The sequence below is a fragment of the Symphalangus syndactylus genome, chromosome 3 (genome assembly GCF_028878055.3).
Source record: "Symphalangus syndactylus isolate Jambi chromosome 3, NHGRI_mSymSyn1-v2.1_pri, whole genome shotgun sequence".
NCBI classification, from domain to species: Eukaryota; Metazoa; Chordata; class Mammalia; order Primates; family Hylobatidae; genus Symphalangus; species Symphalangus syndactylus.
Genome location: NC_072425.2, coordinates 72,521,232 through 72,544,946, shown reverse-complemented (window position 1 = coordinate 72,544,946; position 23,715 = coordinate 72,521,232). Strand labels below are relative to the sequence as shown.

General features: G+C 40.4%; 2 protein-coding genes across 9 annotated transcripts in view; one reads left to right on the top strand and one right to left on the bottom strand.

Moving 5' to 3' along the window:
- The window catches only part of ABHD17B (abhydrolase domain containing 17B, depalmitoylase), a 50,784-nt gene extending 47,032 nt beyond the window's left edge, over positions 1–3,752 (bottom strand). The window contains exon 1 of one of the 2 annotated variants that reach the window (XM_055272257.2): positions 3,174–3,752. The gene's annotated coding sequence lies outside the window, so the exon portion shown is untranslated. The remainder of the gene's footprint in view (positions 1–3,173) is intronic. The other variant, XM_055272258.2, reaches the window with a different exon arrangement.
- Positions 3,753–4,158: 406 nt separating this feature from the next.
- The window catches only part of C3H9orf85 (chromosome 3 C9orf85 homolog), a 73,062-nt gene continuing 53,505 nt past the window's right edge, over positions 4,159–23,715 (top strand). For 5 of the 7 annotated variants that reach the window (XM_055272267.2, XM_055272265.2, XM_055272268.2 and 2 more), the window contains exon 1: positions 4,248–4,376. In XM_055272267.2, coding sequence (XP_055128242.1) covers positions 4,275–4,376 — 102 coding nt within the window. In that variant the 5' untranslated portion in view covers positions 4,248–4,274. Of the gene's footprint in view, positions 4,377–23,715 lie in introns of all 7 variants that reach the window. The other 2 variants (XM_063637011.1, XM_055272264.2) reach the window with 2 other exon arrangements.

Sequence of the window (23,715 nt, the reverse complement as noted above, 5' to 3'; positions counted from 1 at the left end):
GCGGAAGGGAACAGCGTTTAAGAGAGGTATTAACATTTTAAGGAAACTTCGTTTTTTGTTTTTATTTTTCTGAGACAGAGTTTTACTCTTGTTGCCCAGGCTGGAGTGCAGTGATGCTATCTTGGCTCACCACAACCTCTGCCTCCTGGGTTCAAGCGATTCTCCTGCCTCAGCCTCCCGAGTGGCCGGGATTACAGGCATGCACCACCACACCCGGCTAATTTTGTATTTTTAGTAGAGACAGGGTTTCTCCATGTTTGTCAGGCTGGTCTCTAACTCCCGACCCCAGGTGATCCGCCTGCCTCGGCCTCCTAACGTGCTGGGATTACAGGCGTGAGCCACCGAGCCTGGCCAGACACTTCGTTTTAATTGGTAGTTTTGTTTGTTTAACTGGGTGATGGGTACATGGATATTCATTATATTGTATGGCACCAACATTTATATTGCTATGTTAGTTCTCATTTCACTTGGACAAAACTCTTGGGCATGAACAGGTGTTTGGAAAACACTGCTCCAAAGCAAAGGACTCAGGACTAGAGAAGACCCAGGTTCAAGCCTCAATTCTACTTCTTACTAATTGCTTAGCTTTAGGCAATTGAAATAATTAACTTATCTGGGCTTTATTTATTTCATTTGTAAAAATTCCACAAAAGGCCAGGCGAGGTGGCTCACACCTGTAATCCCAGCACTTTGGGAGGCCAAGGCGAATGGATCACCTGAGGTCAGGAGTTCAAGACCAGCATGGCCAACGTGGTGAAAACCCGGCTCTACTAAAAATACAAAAATTAGCCGGGCGTGGTGGCGGGTGCCTGTAATCCCAGCTACTCAGGAGGCTGAGGCAGGAGAATCACTTGAACCCGGGAAGCAGAAGTTGCAGTGAGCCGAGATTGCGCCATTGCATGCCAGCCTGGGCAACAAGAGCAAAAAACTCCGTCTCAAAAAAAAAAAAAAAAAAGCCACAAACTCACTTTTCCTCTCTCCAACTCACAAGGCTGGATTCGACAGGCAAATGGGGCAATGTATGTGAGAAATTTTAAAGAGTAGGAAGGGTAGGGGGAATTTTCAGAATTAAGAGCAAAACTTTGGATAAATCAGAAGTAAAATCTACCAGTAAATAAACCAACCAATAAAATATACTCTATTTTCTTGTCATCACTGCTTCTAAAGATCTTAACACCAATCTTAATATGGAAGAAATTTTAATTCTTAAGTGATGGCATAGGGAGAGTCATTCTCCTTATCTTTATGCTAACTGTTCATCAAAGGATTGAAATTCATAATATCAGACCAAAGTAAGAGCACTGCATTAAAAAGTATTCTCATTTAACTTATATCAATGTCACATAACCAGAATAACTGTTGCTTATATGGTTCTCACTCCCCTTTTTATAAAGTAAGCAGGTGGCACATTTTATTAGCCCTATATTACAGATGGAGAAAACTGACTCAGATGTGGGATAGCGTGCCTGGAGTTGTAGACCAATTCAGTGTCAAACTTGGAACAGACACCAATTGCTTAATTCTTCTGTGTTCATTAAGCTACTAAAAACATTATTTTTTCATGATGTTTTTTGGTGATTTTGTTTGTCCCAGGAAACAGAAAATTCTTTGTCAGCAGTCATTTCATAAACATTTCAAAATGGGCAAAGATACTCAAGGAAACAAGCTACTCATCAACTACAGTACTGCACACTAAGGGACAAAATTAAAACTGCCTAGCCTGCTAAAAATCTAATCCTGTCCTTGCCAATTAACCTTATTAACACTAGAGTAGGAGAAAAGAGAGGTCAAAATATAGGTGAAGGTGCCATTCATTTCCTTCTGGATTTCAAATGATATGACAATTACTGCACAACAGAGATTTTTACCTCTGCTGTTCCGTAAGTAACACGACCCCTATTCTCCAAATAAAAACTTACCAACAAGTTGGGCAGTCTCAAATTAGAATACTAGCAATCATGACAATTTTCAAAATACTGGCTATCATTAGATGTCACCCAACTGAAATTCATGCTATAAACATATGTAGAGAAACTCTTCATGGAAAAAATTCATTTTAATGTAAATTTCCCTGTTAATCTAAACAGATTAACGTTATTACAACATGTATCTGGCTTTCTACTCCGACTCATTAGGTATTATAGTTTCATATGTTGGCACAAGAGCTCCAAAGATTTATTAGAGGCATAAAAAAATTCCAATGAATCATCTATAGATCAAGCATCATATATCACAAAAAGTATTAAACAGGAACACATTTCATAAACAGCGAAATTTAAAGGTCACCCTCTGTATTCCGTTATTCATCCTTTTGCTTACCAAATCTACCTCACACTGACTTAAAGCATCATTTACAAAAAATTCTCTTCTGGCATCGGCAGAAATCTCACCAAAGATCAAAGATCTGAACTTTTTTTTTTTTTTAAACAAAAACCCCAGGTTAAATACACTCTTTCCTTTACGAAAGCCCCCACACAGTACAATCTAATTTGACATAACTTTGTTTCGGGGTTAAAACAAATCCCAAACAAAACCTTTAAATTTTCCAATTCAAAAACGATTCCTGATAAGCCTACTTTAGAGTTCGAAAACAGATAAGATTAAAGTCCAACCATCTGAAGAAAAAGAACCCTACGACAGCCCCACCGGAATACACAAATCGCCAAGCCCCGTGCAGATTCAATCTAAAATCGCGCCTGACAGAGATATAAGGACATTCAAGAGAAAGCTTTTAAGCAGCACCCGCGAATCTCTCAGTGCGCCAGTGAGGGGAATGGGAACCTGACCCCATCTTTTCATCCACTGAGAGAAAAGCAAAGGAAATGAAACGGAACCCCTCTTCAGCGAGGAGGACCAAAGACCTTCTTAGAGTGTCGGTCGATCCTCCCTCCCCCACCCCCTGACTCCGGCCGCTCCACGGACCGCAGGGACTGTCCTACCGCTCCCCTTCACGCAACCACCAGAGAATCCTCTCAAAAACACAGACCCGATCAGGAGTGGCTTCCCCGCCTTTCCCCTGTGCCGAGAGGGATCCCAGTGGCCAACAACAAAGACGCTTCCCGCTCCCCTCCCCCCGCCGGCCCGGGCTCGTCCCTCCCGCGCTGCGGCTCCCGGCCTAGCGCCCCCTCCCCGAGCCGGGCTGCGGCGTCCCCAAGCCCCGAGGCCGCACGCACCTGCACCTGAGCGGCCCGGGCCGAAGCGCCGGGCAGAAGGAGTCGGGAGAGAACCGCAGCCGACGCGCTGTCCTCCACACAGCGAGATCCGCGCTTCGGACGCCGTCGGACTCTCTCCGCCTGCAGACGGGCCCGACAGAGAAGCGGAGACCAGGGCTGCAGCCCCCGGCGCCGGGACGAAGAAGGACGGTGGCGCCCCAAGGGCCCCGCTCGCGCTCCCGAGTCTCGCCGCGCGCCGGCCCTGCTCCTCCACAAGAGCCCGCGTTCTGCTGACTAACGGCCCCGGTGCGGGGCGCTGGAGCGGCCGCCGCTGCCCGTCGGCTGCTCTCGGGCCTCACGTCCCGCGCGGCCGTGGTCGCAGCCGCCGCCGCCACCGCCTCCCTTTCTGGCACCGCAGACACCACCCAGACCCAGCCAGGTCTTCCTTCTCTTTAATCCTGCTTTCTTTGCTCCTCCTCAGCCTGCCAGGCGCGAGGCTCGTTCCGGTAGCGGGAGGGAGACTGAAGGGGAACCGAGGGGACGAGCAGAATCCTCACTGAGCCAGGAGTTGGCCACTGACTGGAGAAAGGTGCCAAAGCTGACCCCGGCTCCAGCCTGCTAGCGGGCGGGGAGAGGGACGGAGCCCAGCCTCACCTCACTTCCACCAATGACAGGCCGCCCGGCAGGGTCGGAGGCGCTCTGAGCTCCAGGAGAGGCTGAGCTCGCTCGGCAGGAGGCGGGGATTGCGGAAAAGAAGAACCAATAGGAACAAAGGTTCACCGCCCCTTTGATTTGATGGACTACACATTCGGGCCAATGGGGGAATTTTCATTTCGAAGAAAGCGGGACTTGTTCTCCGGGTTTGAGAAAGAGGCTGCGCGGAGCCGGAGGGGTCGAGGCTGCGCCGCGTGGAGTGGCCTGGCTTAACAGCAGGGAGGGCAGAGCGTTGCTCTTTGACCTCCCAGAACAGTCACGTGGGCTGACCCGGAGCCGGGGCGGAAAGGCTGCGTAAGTTTCTTCCGGGTCATTGACAGAAGCATCAATTCCTGGGAGTAGTTCGTTGGTTTTCTTTCCCTTCATCCTTTTGCCTGTTCCCGGCGAGGGGTGGCTTTGATTTCGGCGATGAGCTCCCAGAAAGGCAACGTGGCTCGTTCCAGGCCTCAGAAGCACCAGAATACGTTTAGCTTCAAAAATGACAAGTTCGATAAGAGTGTGCAGACCAAGGTAGGAACCTGCCTGTTGCACCGTCTTTGACTCCAGGAAGGAATGGTTCACTGGAGAGGGGAGAGAGGAAATGAGAGGAGTCGGCTGGGGCGAGTGTGGACCGCCGCCCAGAGTTAGTCTTGGCGGCAGTGCAACTCTTTCTAAAATGTTATTCTCACGCCCTTTCTTTGACCTGGACATGTTGTCTCCTGGTAAATATTTGATGGTCAGCACACTTTACTAATTGCACAGAGTGAACACGACCCTAATCAAATCTAAGGTGCAGATGGGGCAGTTACGTCGTTCAGCGTTCCCATCTGGATCACATTAGCAGAGGGAAACGAGGAATGTGGCATGAGTGTCTCTTTCAAATTTTACACCAAGTTTATGCAGCTACGATTTTTTTTCCAAAAACCCCAAGCCCATAGGGGAAATGTGAATGATTAAGCTGTCTTAGGCTGTCCTCACTAGTATTGTGGGAAATTTCTGTTTTGTAACAATTGTTTTGAAGATAAAAATATTTGGTTAATGTAAAAATACTTGTTTTGCTGTTTATCTTTAGCAGGACTTCTGTAAACTGGAAAAAATTCAGACTGTCTAGATAGCCAGAGGACTTGGGTTGTATATAAGTACTAATTTGCAGGCCGGGCGCCGTGGCTCAAAGTGCTGTAATCCCAGCACTTTGGGAGGCCGAGGCGGGTGGATCACCTGAGGTCAGGAGTTTGACACCAACCTGGTCAACATGGTGAAACCCCGTCTGTACTAAAAATACAAAAATTAGCCGGGCGTGGTGGCGGGCGCTTGTAATCTCAGCACTTTGGGAGGCCAAGGTGGTGGGCGGATCACTTGAGGTCAGGAGTTCGAGAACGACCTGGCCAACATGGCGAAACTCTGAATCTACTAAAAATACAAAAATTAGCTGGACGTGGTGACGGGCGCCGGTAATCCCAGCTACTGGGGAGGCTGAGGCAGGGGAATCGCTTGAACCCTGGAGGCGGTGGTTGCAGTGAGCTGAGATCACATCACTGCACTCCTGGGCAGCAGAGCAAGACTCCGTTTCAAAAAACAAAAACAAAAAACTACTAATTTACTGTTTGCTGTGAATCTCTCTCCCTGTCTCCATAGCTGTATGGAGAGAAAATCATTGATGACAGGGGCATATTAGGGGCCAGCATCACTCAGATAAACCTAATATTCACATAAGTTATCGAGCTCAAATTTACTAGGTGTGCGGCTTGGGTGAGTTATATAATATTTAATTTCTCTGAGCCTTACTTTGGTCTCAAATGCAAAGTTGTCAGGATTGTTGGGAGGCGAAACTATATGATTATGCATAAATGGCCTAGGTCATAGTAAGTGTTCAATAAGTGATTAATTTCCCAACATTGATTGGGAAAGCAAAGTAATCTGTTTTTGGTAACCTGTGATCTCCTTTTCCTTTCCTCTTTCTTTCTTTGCTTATTCTACAAATATTTAATAAGCACCTTCCGTGTGCAAGGCGCTGTGTTCATAGGTATACTGTGTTCAAAAGAGCTGACTCTCCCTTCACGGAGCTTATAGTTTCTAGGTGATATGGGCAAAAAGCAGAAAGATAAGTAAATACGAATTATGATAAATATTGGTGAAGGGCAACACAGCTCAGTAAGGGAGAATAAGGAAGAATATTTTAAATTAAGTGCTCTCCTTTCCCCCACTTAGGTTGAGAGGTTTTTCAGAATGAAAACCTGAAGCAACATTTGGGAAGACTTTCCCAAGTTTGCTCCTATTATCAATAGGTAAACAAGAATAAAAATAAAAAACTGCACTATTCCAAATAGATGTCTGTGTCTTGTGTATTCTTACCCTAAGATTGTGCATAAACATTTGCTTTTGATTGTTTTTCATGACTGTTTTCGTAAAAAGCAGTTTTAATGAGTATTTAACTATAGTGTAGCTTCTCCTACTTGTACTTTTCATTGTGCGTTTTCTTGGTGTTATCTAATAACTATGTCATTCTGGTCCTAAATGTTTTCCTGGGTCTCAGGTTCAGTCACTAAGTTGCATTTGACCATTTTTATCTTTTTATCTTTAATTCCTTTCCCTCTTTTAAGTTATGAAAAAGTCTCATTTGTTAATCAGGAGGACCACCAGGCCACTTCATTATTGAAGGTTCTGACAAAAAACAACACAAAATATTTTACTGAGGAAAAATCATTAGGTTGATTGTTCATCTGTGTAATGAATAGCTAATAATTGTCTATGATCATAACAGATTCTTGCATCTGCTATGAGTAGCCATCTAAAGCCAAGACTTTGTCAGAAGCATCTGACCCTAACTTTGTGCCTATTCTTTACACTGGAGAGCTATTTGATTTGGTGACATCTAACAAAGGAGTGATAAAAAATGCACGGTTCTCTGTAACTCCCCATAAAGCAAGCTTGTCCAACACATGGTGCAGGACGTCTTTGAATGCAACCCAACACAAATTCATAAATTTTCTTAAAACATTATGAGATTTTTTTTTTTTTTTTTTTTAGCTCATCAGTTGTCATTAGTGTTAGTGTATTTTATGTGTGGCCCAAGACAATTCTTCCAGTATGGCCCAGAGAAGCCAAAAGATTGGACACCCCTGCCTTAAAGGATTGTAGTAACAATTGGCTACTTGTATTAAATACTTTATGATTTGGTAGGGGTCCCACATGATAGTTTTCCTTTTCCTCCTCTGCCAAGCAGTTTGTTAGGACTCACTGCGATTAGAAGTTGGATAATTACAGATGTTTTATTGGAAGTTTGTACAGGTAAAGCACTCATTCTCAAAAGGACACAGATGATAGCTTTCTTCATATGCTTGAATATAGTCTAGAAAAGGAGAGTATATTCAAATTTTGTGCCATTTCAAATGGCCAAACTTGGACCAGGGAGTCAAAGTAACAAAAATAGGTTTCAGCTCAATATGAGGGAATTGTCTAACAGTGAAGGGGCTTGCGCCAGGATTTGTAACCTCCTCTTCCCTGGGGTTATTTAAAAGAGGTCCCTCTGGCCATTGGTCACTGGTACCCTCAAATGACTTGCGGGGATTGGGAGGGTCGGCAGTGGGAATAGGTTTAAATCTTTTCTAGTCATTTAGTACTAAGATGTTGAGCAGAGCAAGGCAGCCTTCTTTCCCTTACTGGAAAGGCAGTGATGTCCAACAAAAAGAGCATTGGACTAAGAGAAAAGAGCCATTCCTTAGCCCCAGTTCTGTAATTTGTTTTGCTTGGTGATGTCAGGCAATTTACCTGTAGCTTTTAATCTATGATACTGGGTTAGTACTATCTCTTGTCTTACTTTCCTCAGAGGATTGCTACAGAGATCATTACAAAAATTATTATTATTATTATTATTTTGAGACAGAGTCTTGCTGTCTCGCTCAGGCTGGAGTGCAGTGGCGTGATATGGATCACTGCAACCTCCACCTCCCGGGTTCAAGTGATTCTCTTGTCTCAGCCTCCCAAGTAGCTGGGATTTCAGGGGCACACAACCATGCCTGGCTAATTTTTGTATTTTTAGTAGAGACGGGGTTTCACTATGTTGGCCAGGCTGGTCTCGAACTCCTGACCTCAAACGATCTGCCCACCTTGGCCTCCCAAAGTGCTGGGATTACAGGCGTGAGCCACCGTACCCAGCTACAATATTTTTAAGAAATAGGGATAAAAATAAGAACTAAGAATAAAGCCCATAATAATTTATGTGGCCCTGCAGTTGATCAAAGCCTAAAAAAATTAATTAGAAAAGAAATGCATGCTTGTTGAAGAATACTGAAACAACAGAGAAGTATATAAGGTACTGTATAAAAGTGAAAGTCTCTGTTCCCAGTTTTAGTCCTGTTCGGATATAGTCACTGTTAACACTTGGATGTGTACATTTCTAGATATCTGTGTATGATACAGCACATATGTAATAAAATACATCTTTTCCCTTCTCATTCAGTAAAGTGGATGTGTCAGAACAGAAAGATTAAGCTTATTTTTTAAATGCTGTGTAATATTATACAGCACAAATGTGGATTAGCTTATTTAACTACTTTCCTATTAATAAACGTTGAGTTGTTTTCAGTTTTGCATTATGCCAAAAAGACCGCAGTGAAATTCTGGTATTCCTGTCTTTATTCCACATCTGTTGTCTAGTACCAAACCTTGTGCTAGATATTGGAGGTATAGGGTTGAGCAAAATATACAGTCACAGTCTTAATTGAAGCTTGTGATTTGGGGTGAGAAGTGACAGGCATTAATCAAATAATCTTTCAAGTATGTTAATACTACAGCAGTAACAGCTATGAAAGAACAGTCTAGGGAGCCCTGAGAGTATCTATAATAGCATGAAGTCTTGATTACGTTTGGAGGGTTAAGGAAGGCGCCCCAAAAATCAGAAGGATGAATAACATTAAACTAAATGGAAGAGCATCTGTCATCCTTTTGAGGATGCTATTAATAATATATATATAGAGTCAGTATTGTTTTTAATAGCATTTCCCAAAATATATTTCTTAGAGCCCCAAGGTCATGTATCTTCTTCATAGGGCAGGAGAAAATTTCATGATCAAATCACCTTGGAAATACTGTATACTAGATCTCACTTTTAGAGGTGGGTCGTAGTATACATTGGAATAAATCAATGTTTTGCAGTTAAAAAATTATTCAACCAAAACTTGCTTGGCTATGGAATGCTTTGATTTACATAATACCTATTGAACTAATTTGTTGTGGAACTCACTAATTTTAGGAAACTATAGTCTTCATCTTGATATGGAGATGGAAAATGGAAGTCTATGGGTGTACTCTAAATAATTTTGGAAATATAGTTTTATTAATACAAGTTGAGTATTACTTATCTGAAATGCTTAGGACCAGAGTGTTTTGGATTTCAGATTTTTTCAGATTTTGGAATATTTGCGTTATATCAGTTTAGACTCTCTAATCCAAAATGTTCCAACAGGTATTTCCTTTGAACATGATATAGGTGCTCAAAAAGTTTTAGATTTCAGATTTTTTGGATTAGGGATACTCAACCTGTTATAGCTAATATTTGTGTACTTAAGTGTATTAGGCACTATGTTTAGGCACTATGTATACTTGCTATACATTATCTATAATAATTTCATCTTCAAAGTAACCCTAAGATAGATGCAAAATGATCCCATTTTACATATTGGGAAATTAGGGCTTAGAGGTGAGTGACATGCCCAGAGTTAGATAATTAGCACATGCCTCTTCATTGGTTGGATGGGATCTGTGGGAGGACAATTCAAAGGGCAAGTAAATCAAAAGCCTCCATGTGTATGTGTGATTTTAAAATATATATATACTGTATTTTTGGGTGTAATAGAAGCAGTGTGACAGCAGATTATGGTCAGAACAGAAATGAGTGTGGTTTATTGCCACGGATACTAAACACTGCCTGTTTGAAATGTTCTAGGAAGAGTCTCTCCTCATGAGGTGTGGCCCCTGGAGTATCACATGCCATACATGTGGGCTGGTTGGGGTGGATCTCATCTCATCAGCCTGGGCTCTGTAGCAGAGGCTCCTTTTGCTGACTTAATGTGAAAGTAGATAGTAATTTAGTCCATTTTCTTGGCTCCTGATTTAGGCAGAAAGCCGTCAAGTTTAAGATTAGTTATGATTGCATTTATACAGCAGAACAGGATTCTGTGTTTACACACACCTTTATTCACAGTTGTCAAAAATGGGGAAAACCTCCAAGTATCTATCAACAGGAGAATATATATAAGCCGATTGTGGCAGATACATGCAATGGAATACTACTCTGCTATTTTTAAAAAAAGAAACACTGATACAAGCAAAGCAGATGAATCTTGGAAACATTAATGTGGAGGGAAACAAACCAGATACAAAAGAGCATACTATGTGATTCCATCTATAGAGACCAGAAAGGCACAAGAAAACTTCCTGGAGTGGCAGGAGCAGTGAAGATTATAAGAGCAAATATATTAAAACTCATTAAATTGTACGTTTAAGGCCTGTGCATGACATTGATATAAATTTTACCTCAGCCAAAAATAGGCAAAACAAAAACAAAAACAAGAAGGCCGGGCACAGTGGCTCATGTCTGTAGTACCAGCACTTTGGGAGGCCAAGGCAGGCAGATCACTTGAGGTCAGGAGTTTGCAAACAGCCTGGCCAACATGGTAAAACCCCATCTCTACTAAAAATACAAAAATTAGCCGGGCATGGTGGTGGGCGCCTGTAATCCCAGCTATTTGGGAGGCTGAGGCAGGGGAACCACTGGAACCCAGGAGGCAGAGGTTACAGTGAGCTGAGATCATGCCACTGCACTCCAGCCTGGGCCACAGGGAAGGAAAAAAAATAGGTATTACAGGCAAAGGACTGATGAACCACCTAGATGTTTTAAAATTCTGTTTTTGTTTGCTTGCCTTTTGTTTTGGGAAAGTTGAAGGAACACTAATTATATTAGTCCTATTTTAAAAGACAACTATTTTATTCTCCAGAAATAAAACAAGTTAAGATTCTAACAGATACTGAATATCTCAGCTAACCACAAGTCACAATAATTCTAATTGTCTTTTCATCTTTACCTTTTTGTAAGTCTTTATCTGCAAATTCTAGTCATGATGTTTGAGTTTGTCTCCCTTTGGAGCAGGGATCCCCAACCCCCGACCCCTGCATCGGTCATGGCCTGTTAGAAACTGGGCCACACAGCAGGAGTTGAACTGCAGGTGAGTGAGTTAAGCTTCATCTGTATTTACAGCCACTCGCCAACACTCACATTACCACCTGAGTTCTGCCTCCTGTCAGATCAGCTCTGGCATTAGATTCTCATAGGAGTGTGAACCCTATTGTGAACTGCACATGGGAGGGATTTAGGCCGTGTGCTCCTTATGAGAATCTAATGCCTGATGATCTGTCACTGTCTCCCATCACCCCCAGATGGGACCGTCTAGTTGCCGGAAAAAAGCTAGGGCTCCCATTGATTCTACATTATGGTTGTATAATTATTTCATTATATATTACAATGTAATAATAATAGAAATAAAGTGTACAATAAATGTAATGCACTTGAATCATCCCAAAGCCACCCTCATCCCCCACCCCTACCCTGGTCCATGAAAAAATTGTCTTCCACAAACCCTGTTTCTGGTGCCAAAAAGATTGGGGACTGCTGCTATTGAGTAAAGATGATCATTACAGAGTAGATTTTGTATATAAGGAACTGAGCCTGGATACTGATTTTTTTCTAGTCTCAGATAAAGTTGTAATCCTAATTTCATGGGTTGTGATGCCTGACACTGTAAAATGAATGAATAAACTTTGCTGTGGGAAAAACCTTTCCTGTACTATTTGTCCAGGTAGCTTGGTATCAGTTGTTAGGGTCTTTGTCCTGTCTCCCCCTGCCCAGAGATGTTGAGCTTTAAGGAATAGTCCCAGATTGGTTCATGTAATCCCTGGTGTGAGGAATTATAGTGTGAGTGGTGAAGTGCCAGTCATGGAAATAAGTGTTATTTCTCAGCCAATGGGCATCAGCAATTAAGGGTAGCCATGAAGTGGGTAGCCACTGAGCAAAGCAGTTGGCCAGACATAGAATCTACCGTAGATCTGATTTGACCATCTCTTGACGTTCTACAGATGATTCTGGTGTTATAGAGGTCACCCTCTTTTATCTTTCTCCAAATTGAGAAATATTCTTTGATATGTTTCCCAGTGCTATTAAATGAGTTTATGTTAAATGTATTCCCTCCTCCATTGATTTGTTTTAAACTTAACATATTTTTTCAAGTGACAAGATAATTTGTGGTGTGCTAGGCATTATGATATACATAATATTACACCTAGTGAAGGTCTTTACTTTTCCTTTGTGCCTTTTTCAATGCTTTGAAGAATTGTAATCCATACTATTGTTTACCTTTTATTTTCTCTTCTCTCTTTCACACAGCATAATTTCATCTATGCCTGGGGATGTTCCATATACTTAGATTCCCAGGTTGCTTCCACTTGAAGCTAATAAAGCATGTTTCTTTTTTCTTTTCTTTTTTTTTTTTTTTTGAGACTGAGTCTCACTGTGTCACCAGGCTGGAGTGCAGTGGCGCAATCTCGACTCACTGCAATCTCCACCTCCCGGGTTCAAGCACTTCTCCTGCCTCAGCCTCCCGAGTAGCTGGGATTACAGGTGCACATCACCACACCTAGCTAATTTTTGTAGTTTTAGTAGAGACGGGGTTTCACCATGTTGGCCAGGACAGTCTCGATCTCTTGACCTCGTGATCTGCCTGCTTTGGCCTCCCAAAGTGTTGGGATTACAGGTGTGAGCCACCATGCCCAGCCTAAAGTGTGTTTCTTAATGTTGAGGCCTGATACAATATAATTTTTTTGTGTGCATTAATCATATATTTTAGGTACTTCATTTTATGTCTAATACATGACAGCTGAAATTAATTTGTCTTGATTTGCTCTACTATGGGGAATAGTACTATACTTACTGTTTTTAGGGAATAGTATTATACTTAGTGTTGGATTAATTATGACATTTTCTAATTGTATTGCCAGTACTTGTTTCTACAGAAATACACGGTTAGAAACAGACTATTCTGCGAATTCTTCATTCAGGTAAATTCATTCATCTAAAAGAAAGTTTTAATTAGTATGAATTCACCCCCAAATGGGCCATTTTCCTTTTAGAGAAACACTATAGTAGGGAGGGGCATAGTTAGACACAAAACCTTGGGGTTGAGCGTTACAAGCTGTGGCATTTGTTATTTTAAGCCTCAGGACTCTCCACACCTGCAGAAGTGTTACTGTGAGGTCATAGGCAGGTATACAGTGAATCCTGTATGTCCTCAGAACACCCAAGCTCCCAGCTCACTTCAACCTCAATGGCTGGTGCTGTTTTTCACGTCTTCACTTTTGTGAAAGGAAGAAATGAAATAAGGATGGGATAAAGGAATAGCTGATATGCCTAAGATTCCTTTCTTAGATTTTTCTTATCACTCCAGACCAAATAACACTTAAATATATTGAATGTGTAAAACAAAAAAAATTCTAGGCCCCTCACCCAACTTAATGGACCCCCCTTTCAACCAAGGGGACCTCAAAGAAACTTAGAAAATTAATTCAGGCCATGATGGGAAGAGGGGAACAGGTCAAGACATGCCTCATCATACCCTTCTCCATTTGGAGTCTAGACACAACTGACCAGCAGTAACATTAAAATAGAGATCTTAAGACTAACAAAACAGACTCTGTAGTAGTAAGATACCAACTTCCAACCTGACTCTAGTGTAGTATCACATGACAGATAGCAGGCCCTGAAGGAAATCAAAGTATTTTTCCACAAAATATATTTCTTTTGACCTATTTAAAATAGCCCTGCAAAGCTGTGTTTTGTGGGGGGAGATTTGCATTCTGTAGAGAATCTCCTTCCCTTAGGAGAGTCTGACACCTTTTAAGGTCTTTTAAGAGACATTCACTGGCTATTCTCTCTGAAGCCTGCTACCTGGAGGCTTCATCTACATGACAAGAACCTTGACTTCCACAACTCCTTTATCTAAAGGCAAGCATTTCTTTATGCTGTATTCAACTGTTCAGGCAGAGCTGAACTCTTTCAACCAATTGCCAGTCAGGAAATCTTTGAATCCACGTATGATCTGGAAGCCTCCCCCACCTCCCTTCCCTACAAGATGTCCTGCCTTTCCAGGCTAAACCAATGTATACCTTACATACAGTGATTTATGTGTTAGCCTGTAACTTCTGTCTTCCTAAAACGTACAAAACCGTACTGTATCCCAACCAACCCATCTTGGGTACTTGTTCCCAGGACTTCCTGAGACTGAGTCATGGACCATGGTCCTTAACCTTGGCCAAATAAACCTCTAAATTGATTGAGACCGGTCTCAAATTCTTTTTGGTTTACAAATGAAGTAAATAAACATTCCTTTTTTTACTTGTCTGATGTGTGCAAGGCACTGTCCATGAAGGTAATTAGCATTAGGATTCTTTAGTTGCTAACTTAAGCAGAAAGGGAATTTATTGGAAAGATACTGAGCTACTCTCTTGAAACTTCCAAAAGGCATTTATTTGTTTTGGTTGGCTTTTTATTTTTATTTTATTATTATTATTATTATTTTGAAATAGAGTCTTGCTCTGTCGCCCAGGCTAGAGTGTAGTGGCGCAATCTTGGCTCACTGCAACCTCTGCCTCCCGTGTTCAAGCGATTCTCCTACCTCAGCCTCCTGAGTAGCTAGGATTACAGGCGCCCACCACGGCTCCTGGCTAATTTTTGTATTTTTAGTAGAGGCAGGGTTTCACCATCTTGGCCAGGCTGGTCTCGAACTCCTGACCTCGTGATCCACCTGCCTCAGCCTCCCAAAGTGCTGGGATTACAGGCATGAGCCACCATGCCTGGCTGGTTGGTGTTTTAATATCCTAGATTCCCAGATCATTCATTATTACTTTTCCCTATTTGGTTTGTACATACCCTAATCTGATGCAGTCTTCCAACCTTTCAATGCTCCCTGCCTAATGCTTCCACTTTACCTTCTACAATTTATAGTCTGTTGTCATGAAATAGAGACATACTGTTGAATATAAAATGTCTTTTACTTTCTTGCCCTACCTGGCTATTCCTGGGAGCACTGTTTCCCTGTAATCCTCTTAAGTGGTGATGTATTTTCACCCCACATCTTTACCACCCCTCTCCCATGTAGAACTCTTTCTCCCATTTGCTGTGTTTGTTTCTCCTTACTCAAAAACTGTAGCTCCTCTGAAATACATGCTGTCAGACTACTATACTCCACATCTGTACTAAACTCCTAGTTACACCTTCTCATTAGTACCTGGGCTTGCTACAGTTCCTGTCATCATACTTAGTAATTGCTACATACACATGGATAATCTGTCCAACATCTGACATCTCATCCCCACCTCAGAAGTCTACCCTCATGGTCAGACCATAGACTTGCTCCTCACTGGTAACTGCTGTACTTAAAAAGTTTTTAAAAGACTGGGCCGGGCGTCGTGGCTCATGCCTGTAATCCCAGCACTTTGCGAGGCCAAGGCAGGCAGATTATGAGGTCAGGAGTTTGAGACCAGCCTGGCCAACATAGTGAAACTCCGTCTCTACTAAAGATACAAAAAAATTAGCTGGGGGTGGTGGCGCACGCCTGTAATCCCAGCTACTCGGGAGGCTGGGGTTGGAGAATTGCGTGAGCCCAGTAGGCGGAGGTTGCAGTGAGCTGAGTTCACGCCACTGCACTCCAGCCTGGGCAACAGTGCAAGACTCCGTCTCAAAAAAAAAAAAAAGACTGACTACCATCCATCTGGTTTCCATATCCCTCAGATAATATTTATTATCCCCATTGGGTAGTCCTGTCCATTAGCGCTTCTACTTTTTACTGTATTTCATTCATGTTTTGATTTCTCTGCTTTTCTATTTTATTTTTATTTTTTTGAGACGGGTCTCTCGCTGTTGCCAGACTGGAGTGCAATGGCATGAGCTCAGCTCACCGCGTCTTCCGCCTCCTGGGTTCAAGTGATCCTCCTGCCTTAGCCTCCCAAGTAGCTGGGATTACAGGCATGTGCCACCATGCCTGGCTAATTTTATATTTTTAGTAGAGACGGGTTTTCTCCATGTTGGTCAGGCTGCTCTTGAACTCCCGACCTTATGTGATCCGCCCACCTCGGCCTCCCAAATTATGGAGATTATAGGCGTGAGGCACGGCGCCCAGCCCTTCCCTGCTTTTCTAGTTTGGAGCCTATGTTTCATCAGTGTAACTGTTGTTTTGCATATACCCCAGCTCCCTTGTCCATCTTTCCCTCTGTGGTACTCAGCTGACAGAATCCTAATCCTGCTTAGATTCAGCTTTTTATTAAACCACCACCACATCTATCAAACTACCAATGTCTGTACCCATATATTTTATTTTATTGTTACCGTAGATGAAATGCCTGTCTGTCCCTGAGGCTAGCTGCTCCACAACACGCTGGAGCCCATCTTGCCTACCTAAGGATTTAATGTGTAAATTTCCTTAGTTGTTCATGCTTTCTTGCATCCTCAATCTTTCCATCTCTAATGGGTTATTGCAATTCCTATTGAAACACTCCCTAGATAGAACAAATGTTAACCTTTAAGTCATGGCTTCTGGGGACAGATACAGGTACCCAGATGACCAGGCTCTTTTCAGAGATAGTATTAGTGGATGTGAAAAAGCATTCCGAAAGATCCTCTTAACTGTTTAAATATACAAAGCAACTTCAGATAATCCTTCTTTGGGCTGAAAGAAATCAGTGTGGTTTGATTTTCTAACTGATTAATTTGGTCCCGGTGGGGTTTTTTGGCTTCTAAAAATATCGAGTGAACTTGGACTTCCCCATAGCTTTGGAGTTGATTTTCTCAACCTTAGTCCTAATTCTTTTCCAATTTATCTGCTTATTCATGAGGTGGAATGACATTTTTAGAACTTTATGGCAAACATTTTCTTTGATATTTTCTCAGATATATTTTTAGTTGGAAGAGTTGGAGCTGCATTCTAAAATGTTAATAACTCAAATTGTCCTTTTGTAACTACCTTGTATGACGCATTTTCTGTTTTGCTTTTGTTTTTGCAGAGTCTTATGTCATAAAGAAGTATTTCTTCTTGTAGTTGATGGAGTTATGTATATGTAATAATTTTCAAATGATGGTCCATCAGCAGTAGAATTCAATTACAACTTTACACTAATCAGACCCAGTTTTGGAGGTCAGCTGATATCGTAGGCCATTCCCAGCATCATGGATATGAAATGCCAAGCTAAGCTAGGGATTATTTTAAATGCTTCGTTGTTCTGAGAATATTTATATAGGTAGCTTACATCAGGTGTCTGTCTTGTTTATTTTTAAATGACTCATGCCACTGAAGTAATCAATTTGAGTAATATATTTGACATCATGGTATATACTTATATATGTGAATGTTCAGTATACCATCATTAGTCTTTATCATAAGGCACTATAGTAATAGGATGTCATGTTTCCCATAAACTTGAATGACATAATAATGCTAAATCTGGTTTTCAGTAAAACTAGAATAGTCATGTGTGGTAAGTTGCCATCTATTATTGATATAAAATAGTATTGTGGTTACTTTTACATATGTAACACTGTTGCTTGAATTTAAACTCACCAATACAGAACAATGAGCAGTTCTTTGACTCTCATATGATGATTCAATGTCAGCTAGTCCTTGGTATATTAAAAAAAAAATCCTGGCTTACTGTGGTAGTTAATTCTAATTTTAATGTGTCTCTAGGGACACATTTATTAAGGTCTTTTTTTCACTCCCCAGTAAGAAAAGTCAGTCAAATTTAACTAAGGTATTTTTCTAATTCAAAATGGCTGACTGAACATGTACTTAAAATTTTCCTTTTCTTGGCTGGGCATGGTGGCTCAGGCCTGTAATCCCAGCACTCTGGGAGGCCAAGGTGGGTGGATCACTTGAGGTCAGAAGTTCAAGACCAGCCTGATCAACATGGTGAAACCCTGTCCCTACTAAAAATACAAAATTAGCCATGCATGTTGATACACGCCTATAATCCCAGCTACTTGGGAGGCTGAGGCAGTTTTCTTTTTCCCCAAATCTCAGTGAGAAGAAAAAGAAAGAAAAAAAGAACTATGATACCAAAAAACTGAAGAAGGTTCTGTCGGCAGAAAGCAGCATTAAGGATAGCAGGACAAAGAGAGGTCCCTTCTCTGAAGCTGGAGGAGACGGTGGACTCCGTTGTCCAATCAGACTCTCTTGGGAAAAAATATAGGGAGGTAAAATTCGAAGAAAAGGAACATATAGCTGAAAGAGACTGTTTTAATTAATCAGTAGCTTCTGATAAAGACCAGATTATCTATAAGAAATGAACAAGCTGTTTTTTTATATATCTGAATGTAGTGAACCTTGTAACATATACATTGAGCAGTTAAACAAAAACAAAAGCAAAATAAGTCCTACTTTTATTTTAAAAATTAAGAAAACTAAAGATATGGAGAGGATTAGATTTATACAACTAAACAGTGTATGAATTTGCAATATAATATGGGTGGAAGTTAAGGTTTTTTCAGTAAAACTCTAGAATAATGCCAAGACAGTCAGAAGAACAACTCTAAAGTGGAGAAATGCCATGAAAGAGAAAGGCAGAGCAGTGTACCTGATATCTGTTGGTCTTAGAGCTTAACAAAGAAACCCTTGTGCTTAGAAGCAAAATGCTTCCTGTGTATACTAAAGCAAAGCCATAGCTGTTAATTTTTAGTCTATCAACAGAGCCAGGGATTGTATAATTAATATCCGAATTCACTTCCAAAGCAATAGTGATTCCCGATTCTGCTTTAGTAATGTATTCTATAGCTACAGCTCTTTAATCAGTAGCAGCACTGTCCATTAGACCTTTCTGTGATAGAAATATGCCAGATAATTGCTATCCATTTTGGTAGCCAGTAACCACATGTCCCTGTCGAGCACTTGAAATACAACCAGCACAACTGGGGAATTTTAATTTTAGTTCAATTTAAATAACCAAATGTGAATACTGGTTACTATATTGGATAATGTAGATTTAGGCTCTCATTTATAAATATGAGCTAAGCAGACTAAACTTTTTAGGAAAATAGAAACCATGAAAAACGCATGCTAGAAACCCTCCCATGCCCAGTTAAGAGAGGTAACATAAGTCACAGAAGAGTACTTTTAAAAACTGCAATTGAAACCCGAAGTATGCTAAATTATATCCTTAATGATTCAAATAGCTTTCAAAGTCCAAAAACCAGCAAACACTGCTGTTGAAAAAAAAAAAAGAATCCTGTGGCTTAAAAACTACCACTGTGGTTGCAGAAATGTAAACATCTTAATAGAAAGGCTGAATAGGACAAGGTTAAAGACTAAATTAGTGATTTGGGAGATCAAGCTAATGGGCTTGTCTAAAACCTAGTCAAAAAGGTCAAAGTGATAAAAATTATGAAATACAATTTGATATTTGGAGGCTCAGGCTAAGAAAGCGGCTCTGTCTAAAGGAAATACAGAAGACGTGGAAGGTAAGAAAGAAATGATAAAAAGAAAAAAAAAAACTCCAAAGTTAAGGAAAATCTTAAGCCTTCAAGTAGAAGGGTTCTGTCAAGTGCTTTCTAGGATTATTGGGGGAAAAAGATGTTACCTAGACATATCATGGTAAGATTGGTAAACTCCAGTGGTAAAGAGAAATTGCTACCTGCTTTCAGAGGAACAAAAGAGGTTAACTATAAAGCAACTGTAAGTAGGCATCAGACTTCTCATCTATTATCATAAAAAGTAGGGTAAGGTCTACAAAATACTGTAAAGGAGTATTTTGAATTTAGAATTTCTTATAGAGCTAAGCTATGGCTCGCTCATATGTCAGGGCAAAAAATCATCCAGGCTGAAAGTTTGTCAAAAAAAAAAAAAAAGTATACATTTAGGGATGTACTCCAGAATATAAAAAGATGCGAGAGAAGAAACTGATGAACCAAGAGCTCAGTAAAACTGGGTTAACTTTAAAAATGATTGACAATATGGTAGTGAAATTTAATGCTGTTGTTATATAGAATTATAAAAATAGAAGAGGTAAATCTTTTAGAAGAAAAAAAAAGTAAAGTCATAGTTCCAGGTTTCAGCCAAACCTAGGGATTAAAAATAAATGCAAGCTAACGATCTTGTCTTGTTTGGGTGGTGGAGAAGCCACAAACAAGAAAAATCAGTATTGCCATCAAAATTTTAAAGTCCGAGTGCCTATCATTCTGGCCTTTGTAGTGTTAATAGTCTAGCTGGGAGATAAGACCAGTGTACAAGAAGCAATAGTAAGGAATCTAGTAATATTACTAAGACCTTCTTATGATAAAAAGCTTAAAATTAAAAATAGCTGATAAGTTCTTGAAGTAGATTTTTAGTTCATTAGTAAAGTGATATTTGAACTATAGTATTATTTATATAATGTAACATTAAAAACATGGGGTTTCTCCTCTCTGTAAAAAACAGTTAACTGGATTACTTTATTTTCTATCCTTTATCAAGTTACTTGCATTTCATGGCCAGGCACAGTGGCTCATGCCTGTAATCCCAGCACTTTGGGAGGCCAAGGCGGGCGGATCACTTGAGGCTAGGAGTTTGAGACCAGCCTGGCCAACATGATGAAACTCCGACTCTAACTAAAAATACAAAAATTAGTAGAGCGTGGTGGCACATTCCTGTGATCCCAGCTACTTGGGAGGCTGAGGCAGGACACTCACTTGAACCCAGGAGGCGGAGGTTACAGTGAATCGAGATTCTGCCACTGTACTCCAGCCTGGGCAACAGAGTGAGGCTCTGTCTCAAAAAAAAAAAAAAAAAAAAAAAAAAAAGCAATGGCTTATGTGAATATCTGCATGAGCTGTCATTAGCCCTGGATCTATATGCCTCCTTCTCAATGCAAATTTTTCTAAAAGCTCACTTTGAAGAAATCAGTTAATTTCTTATTTTAAACACTATTTTAACTCTAAGAATATATTGCTTGCTGTTCAGATTTATAGCATGCACTGTGAGGAAGGGACTACGCATCATGAATCTTCTGAATCTTTGAGATGCTTAGCATAGTGTAGAGTACATACTAGCTTGTATTTTTTTGGATTGTTCCTATAGACAACAAAGAGATGGTCATGATACAGACTGTACTTAACTCTAACCTGTGACACATTTTATGGTTTAATATGTTGGAAGGAGTCCTAAACTTGGAGTCAGGGCCACACCAGGAGTAGACTCTTCACATGGATACTGAGTCACTCTTTATATAACCGTGGGTGAGTTATACCAACTCTCTATAAGTTAGAATATCAGTAAATAACACTACCACTTATTTTCCTTCACACAAGGATGATTTGAGAATAAAATGAAAAGAATTGTAGGACAAATTCAGATACAGCAAAACTATAGAAATAAAATGTAGTATTTTTTTACAGGTAATTTGCATTCTTCATTAAGAATATATATTAATTTTATCCCTTAGATCTTTATATTCTTGTCATCAAAATCCTCTTTCTGCTGTTTCTTTTTCTAAGAGTGAGAAAATGCTCTCAACTGAAGTTAGGCAGGTCACGTGTGAATACTGAGCTTTAAACCAGATGAATCATGGTACAATCTAATTTCTTCCTGATGTGAGTTGACTCCTGAATTCATTGTTACCATAAATAGGTTATTCTTGTGACATATTAATATGACCAGAGCGAGGCAACTAACTATCTTTGAGGAAGTTAGTTTTACGATGGTCATTATCCTCTTACACCTGCCCCAAGTAAATGACTTATGAAGTAGATTTTTTTAAAAGACAAAATCATTTGGTTTGTGGACATTGCGAATTATTATGTTTGGAAGACTTAACTCCATACATCCCTATTAGGAAATAAATCTCATTCTTCTTTTTTGTTTAATACATGTTAAACAATAGTCCATCAGTGGTTTGTCTCTTTTAAGATCACTAACTTGGGGCATACTGTACCGGTTGGACAAGATCTCAAATGGTGACTAACTTTTAATGAGTGCTTATAAAAACATGTGTGTTGCCTCATGACACTACACAATTGCTGCTTTAGTGGTGCTTTTTGCATTCCAGTTGAATTGTACATAGGTTGGCCCATATTGCTCACCATTTAGTTAGATTTTCATTGTTTAGATATCAGTATATTGAAAATCTGGGAACAGCGTCATAGAAAACTATATCCTCCTCTCTTGGAATATTGCTTAGCAAAAATTATGTTTTGTTCTCTAAATGAACTTTTCCAACTTTGAAATTTTGTGACTTCTAAATCATGTATAATATTCTAATGTTATTCTAGGAACAAGCCAGCATGTTTGGCCCTATTTACAAAGCAGTTAATAAACCAGTGTTAGAATAAGTCAAAACACTGTACCAATAAAAATGTGTGCTCTGCCAAGTAGTATATGTGTTTTATTTTAATATTTAGAAGATCTGAAAAGCTATAGAACACATGTTCCACTTGTAACTTAATAGCATGCCTTAAACTTAAAGATATCTTTTTATGGATTCTGCCTCTGCTGCTTCTGATTAATTTTGTGACCTCAAGCAAATCTCTTAATTCTTTGAGCCTTGGGTTTCTCATCTGCAAAACGAGGATACTTATACCTACTCCTAGCCACAAGAATGTTGTAAAAATAGCAGGGAGAATTTTTATACAGAATTAGACATGTGGTTTGTAGATTTATGGTAGCAGTCTTTTGAATAAAAATTATTTAGTTTGCTATTATTTTTATAATAAAAACCAAAAGACTTATTTTATAATAAACTTTGTAGATAAATAATTCTTCCCTAAGAATGCTTTTGTCTGGACACCTGACCAAAGTACAGCGATGTTCCATGCACATAAAATCACTCAGACTTGAGTAAGCAAAAGAACATTGACTAGAAACATAAACAACCAAGCAGAAAGCTAAATGATAAGGATACTAGAAGATCTGAGAAGATAGAAACTCATGCATATAGCTATATTTCCTTTAATTTTCATGTGGCTATTCTCTGTTGGAAGATAATATTCCAGGTTCTGTCTTCCCTGTTTTTCCCCAAAATACTTATTACTCTCCTGTTAATTATGATTTGCCACTTTCTGTATATGATGATGAAGGTATGGCTATGTGGACAGTAAAGACAGAAACAGGCCAGGCATGTTGGCTCACACCTGTAATCCCAACACTTTGGGAGACTGAGGTGGGAGGATTGTTTGAGTCCCAGGAGTTGGAGGCCAGCCTGGGCAACATAGTGACATAGTGAGACTCTGTCTCTACCAAAAAAAAAAAAAAATAGCCAGGCATGGTGGCACAAGCCTGTGGTCGCAGCTACTAGGGAGGCTGAAGTGAAAGGATCACTTGAGCCTGGGAGGTCAAGGCTACAGTGAGCCATGATCCCACCACTGCACTCTATCTGGGTGACAGAGCAAGACCCTGTCTCAAAAAAAAAAAAAAAAAAAAAAAGAAGACACAAACAAGAGTTGAGAATCACTGATCTAGAAATTACCCACATTTCTTAGCATGTTCCTAATTTTAGATTCACTAGCACATTTGGTCTGACCTTTGAACTTACAACTAAGGCAGAGGTAATTCAGTGGGAAGAGTGAGGAAGAAGGAATAGTCTCCCAGCCTTCAAGGTGTTTAGATTTGGCTTAAATTTCAGGAATAGGAATAAAGGCCAGAAAATACTGATATAAACTTTATTTTTTCTGACCATGGAGGAAGTCAATCCAGAAAACAGATGATTTCTATACAGTGCAGTACCCATGTCAATCCATGTCTGAATTAAGGGACTTTAGTCATACAGAGTGAGAATCTGGGAAAAATTACATCTGGGGGTGATGCCTTTT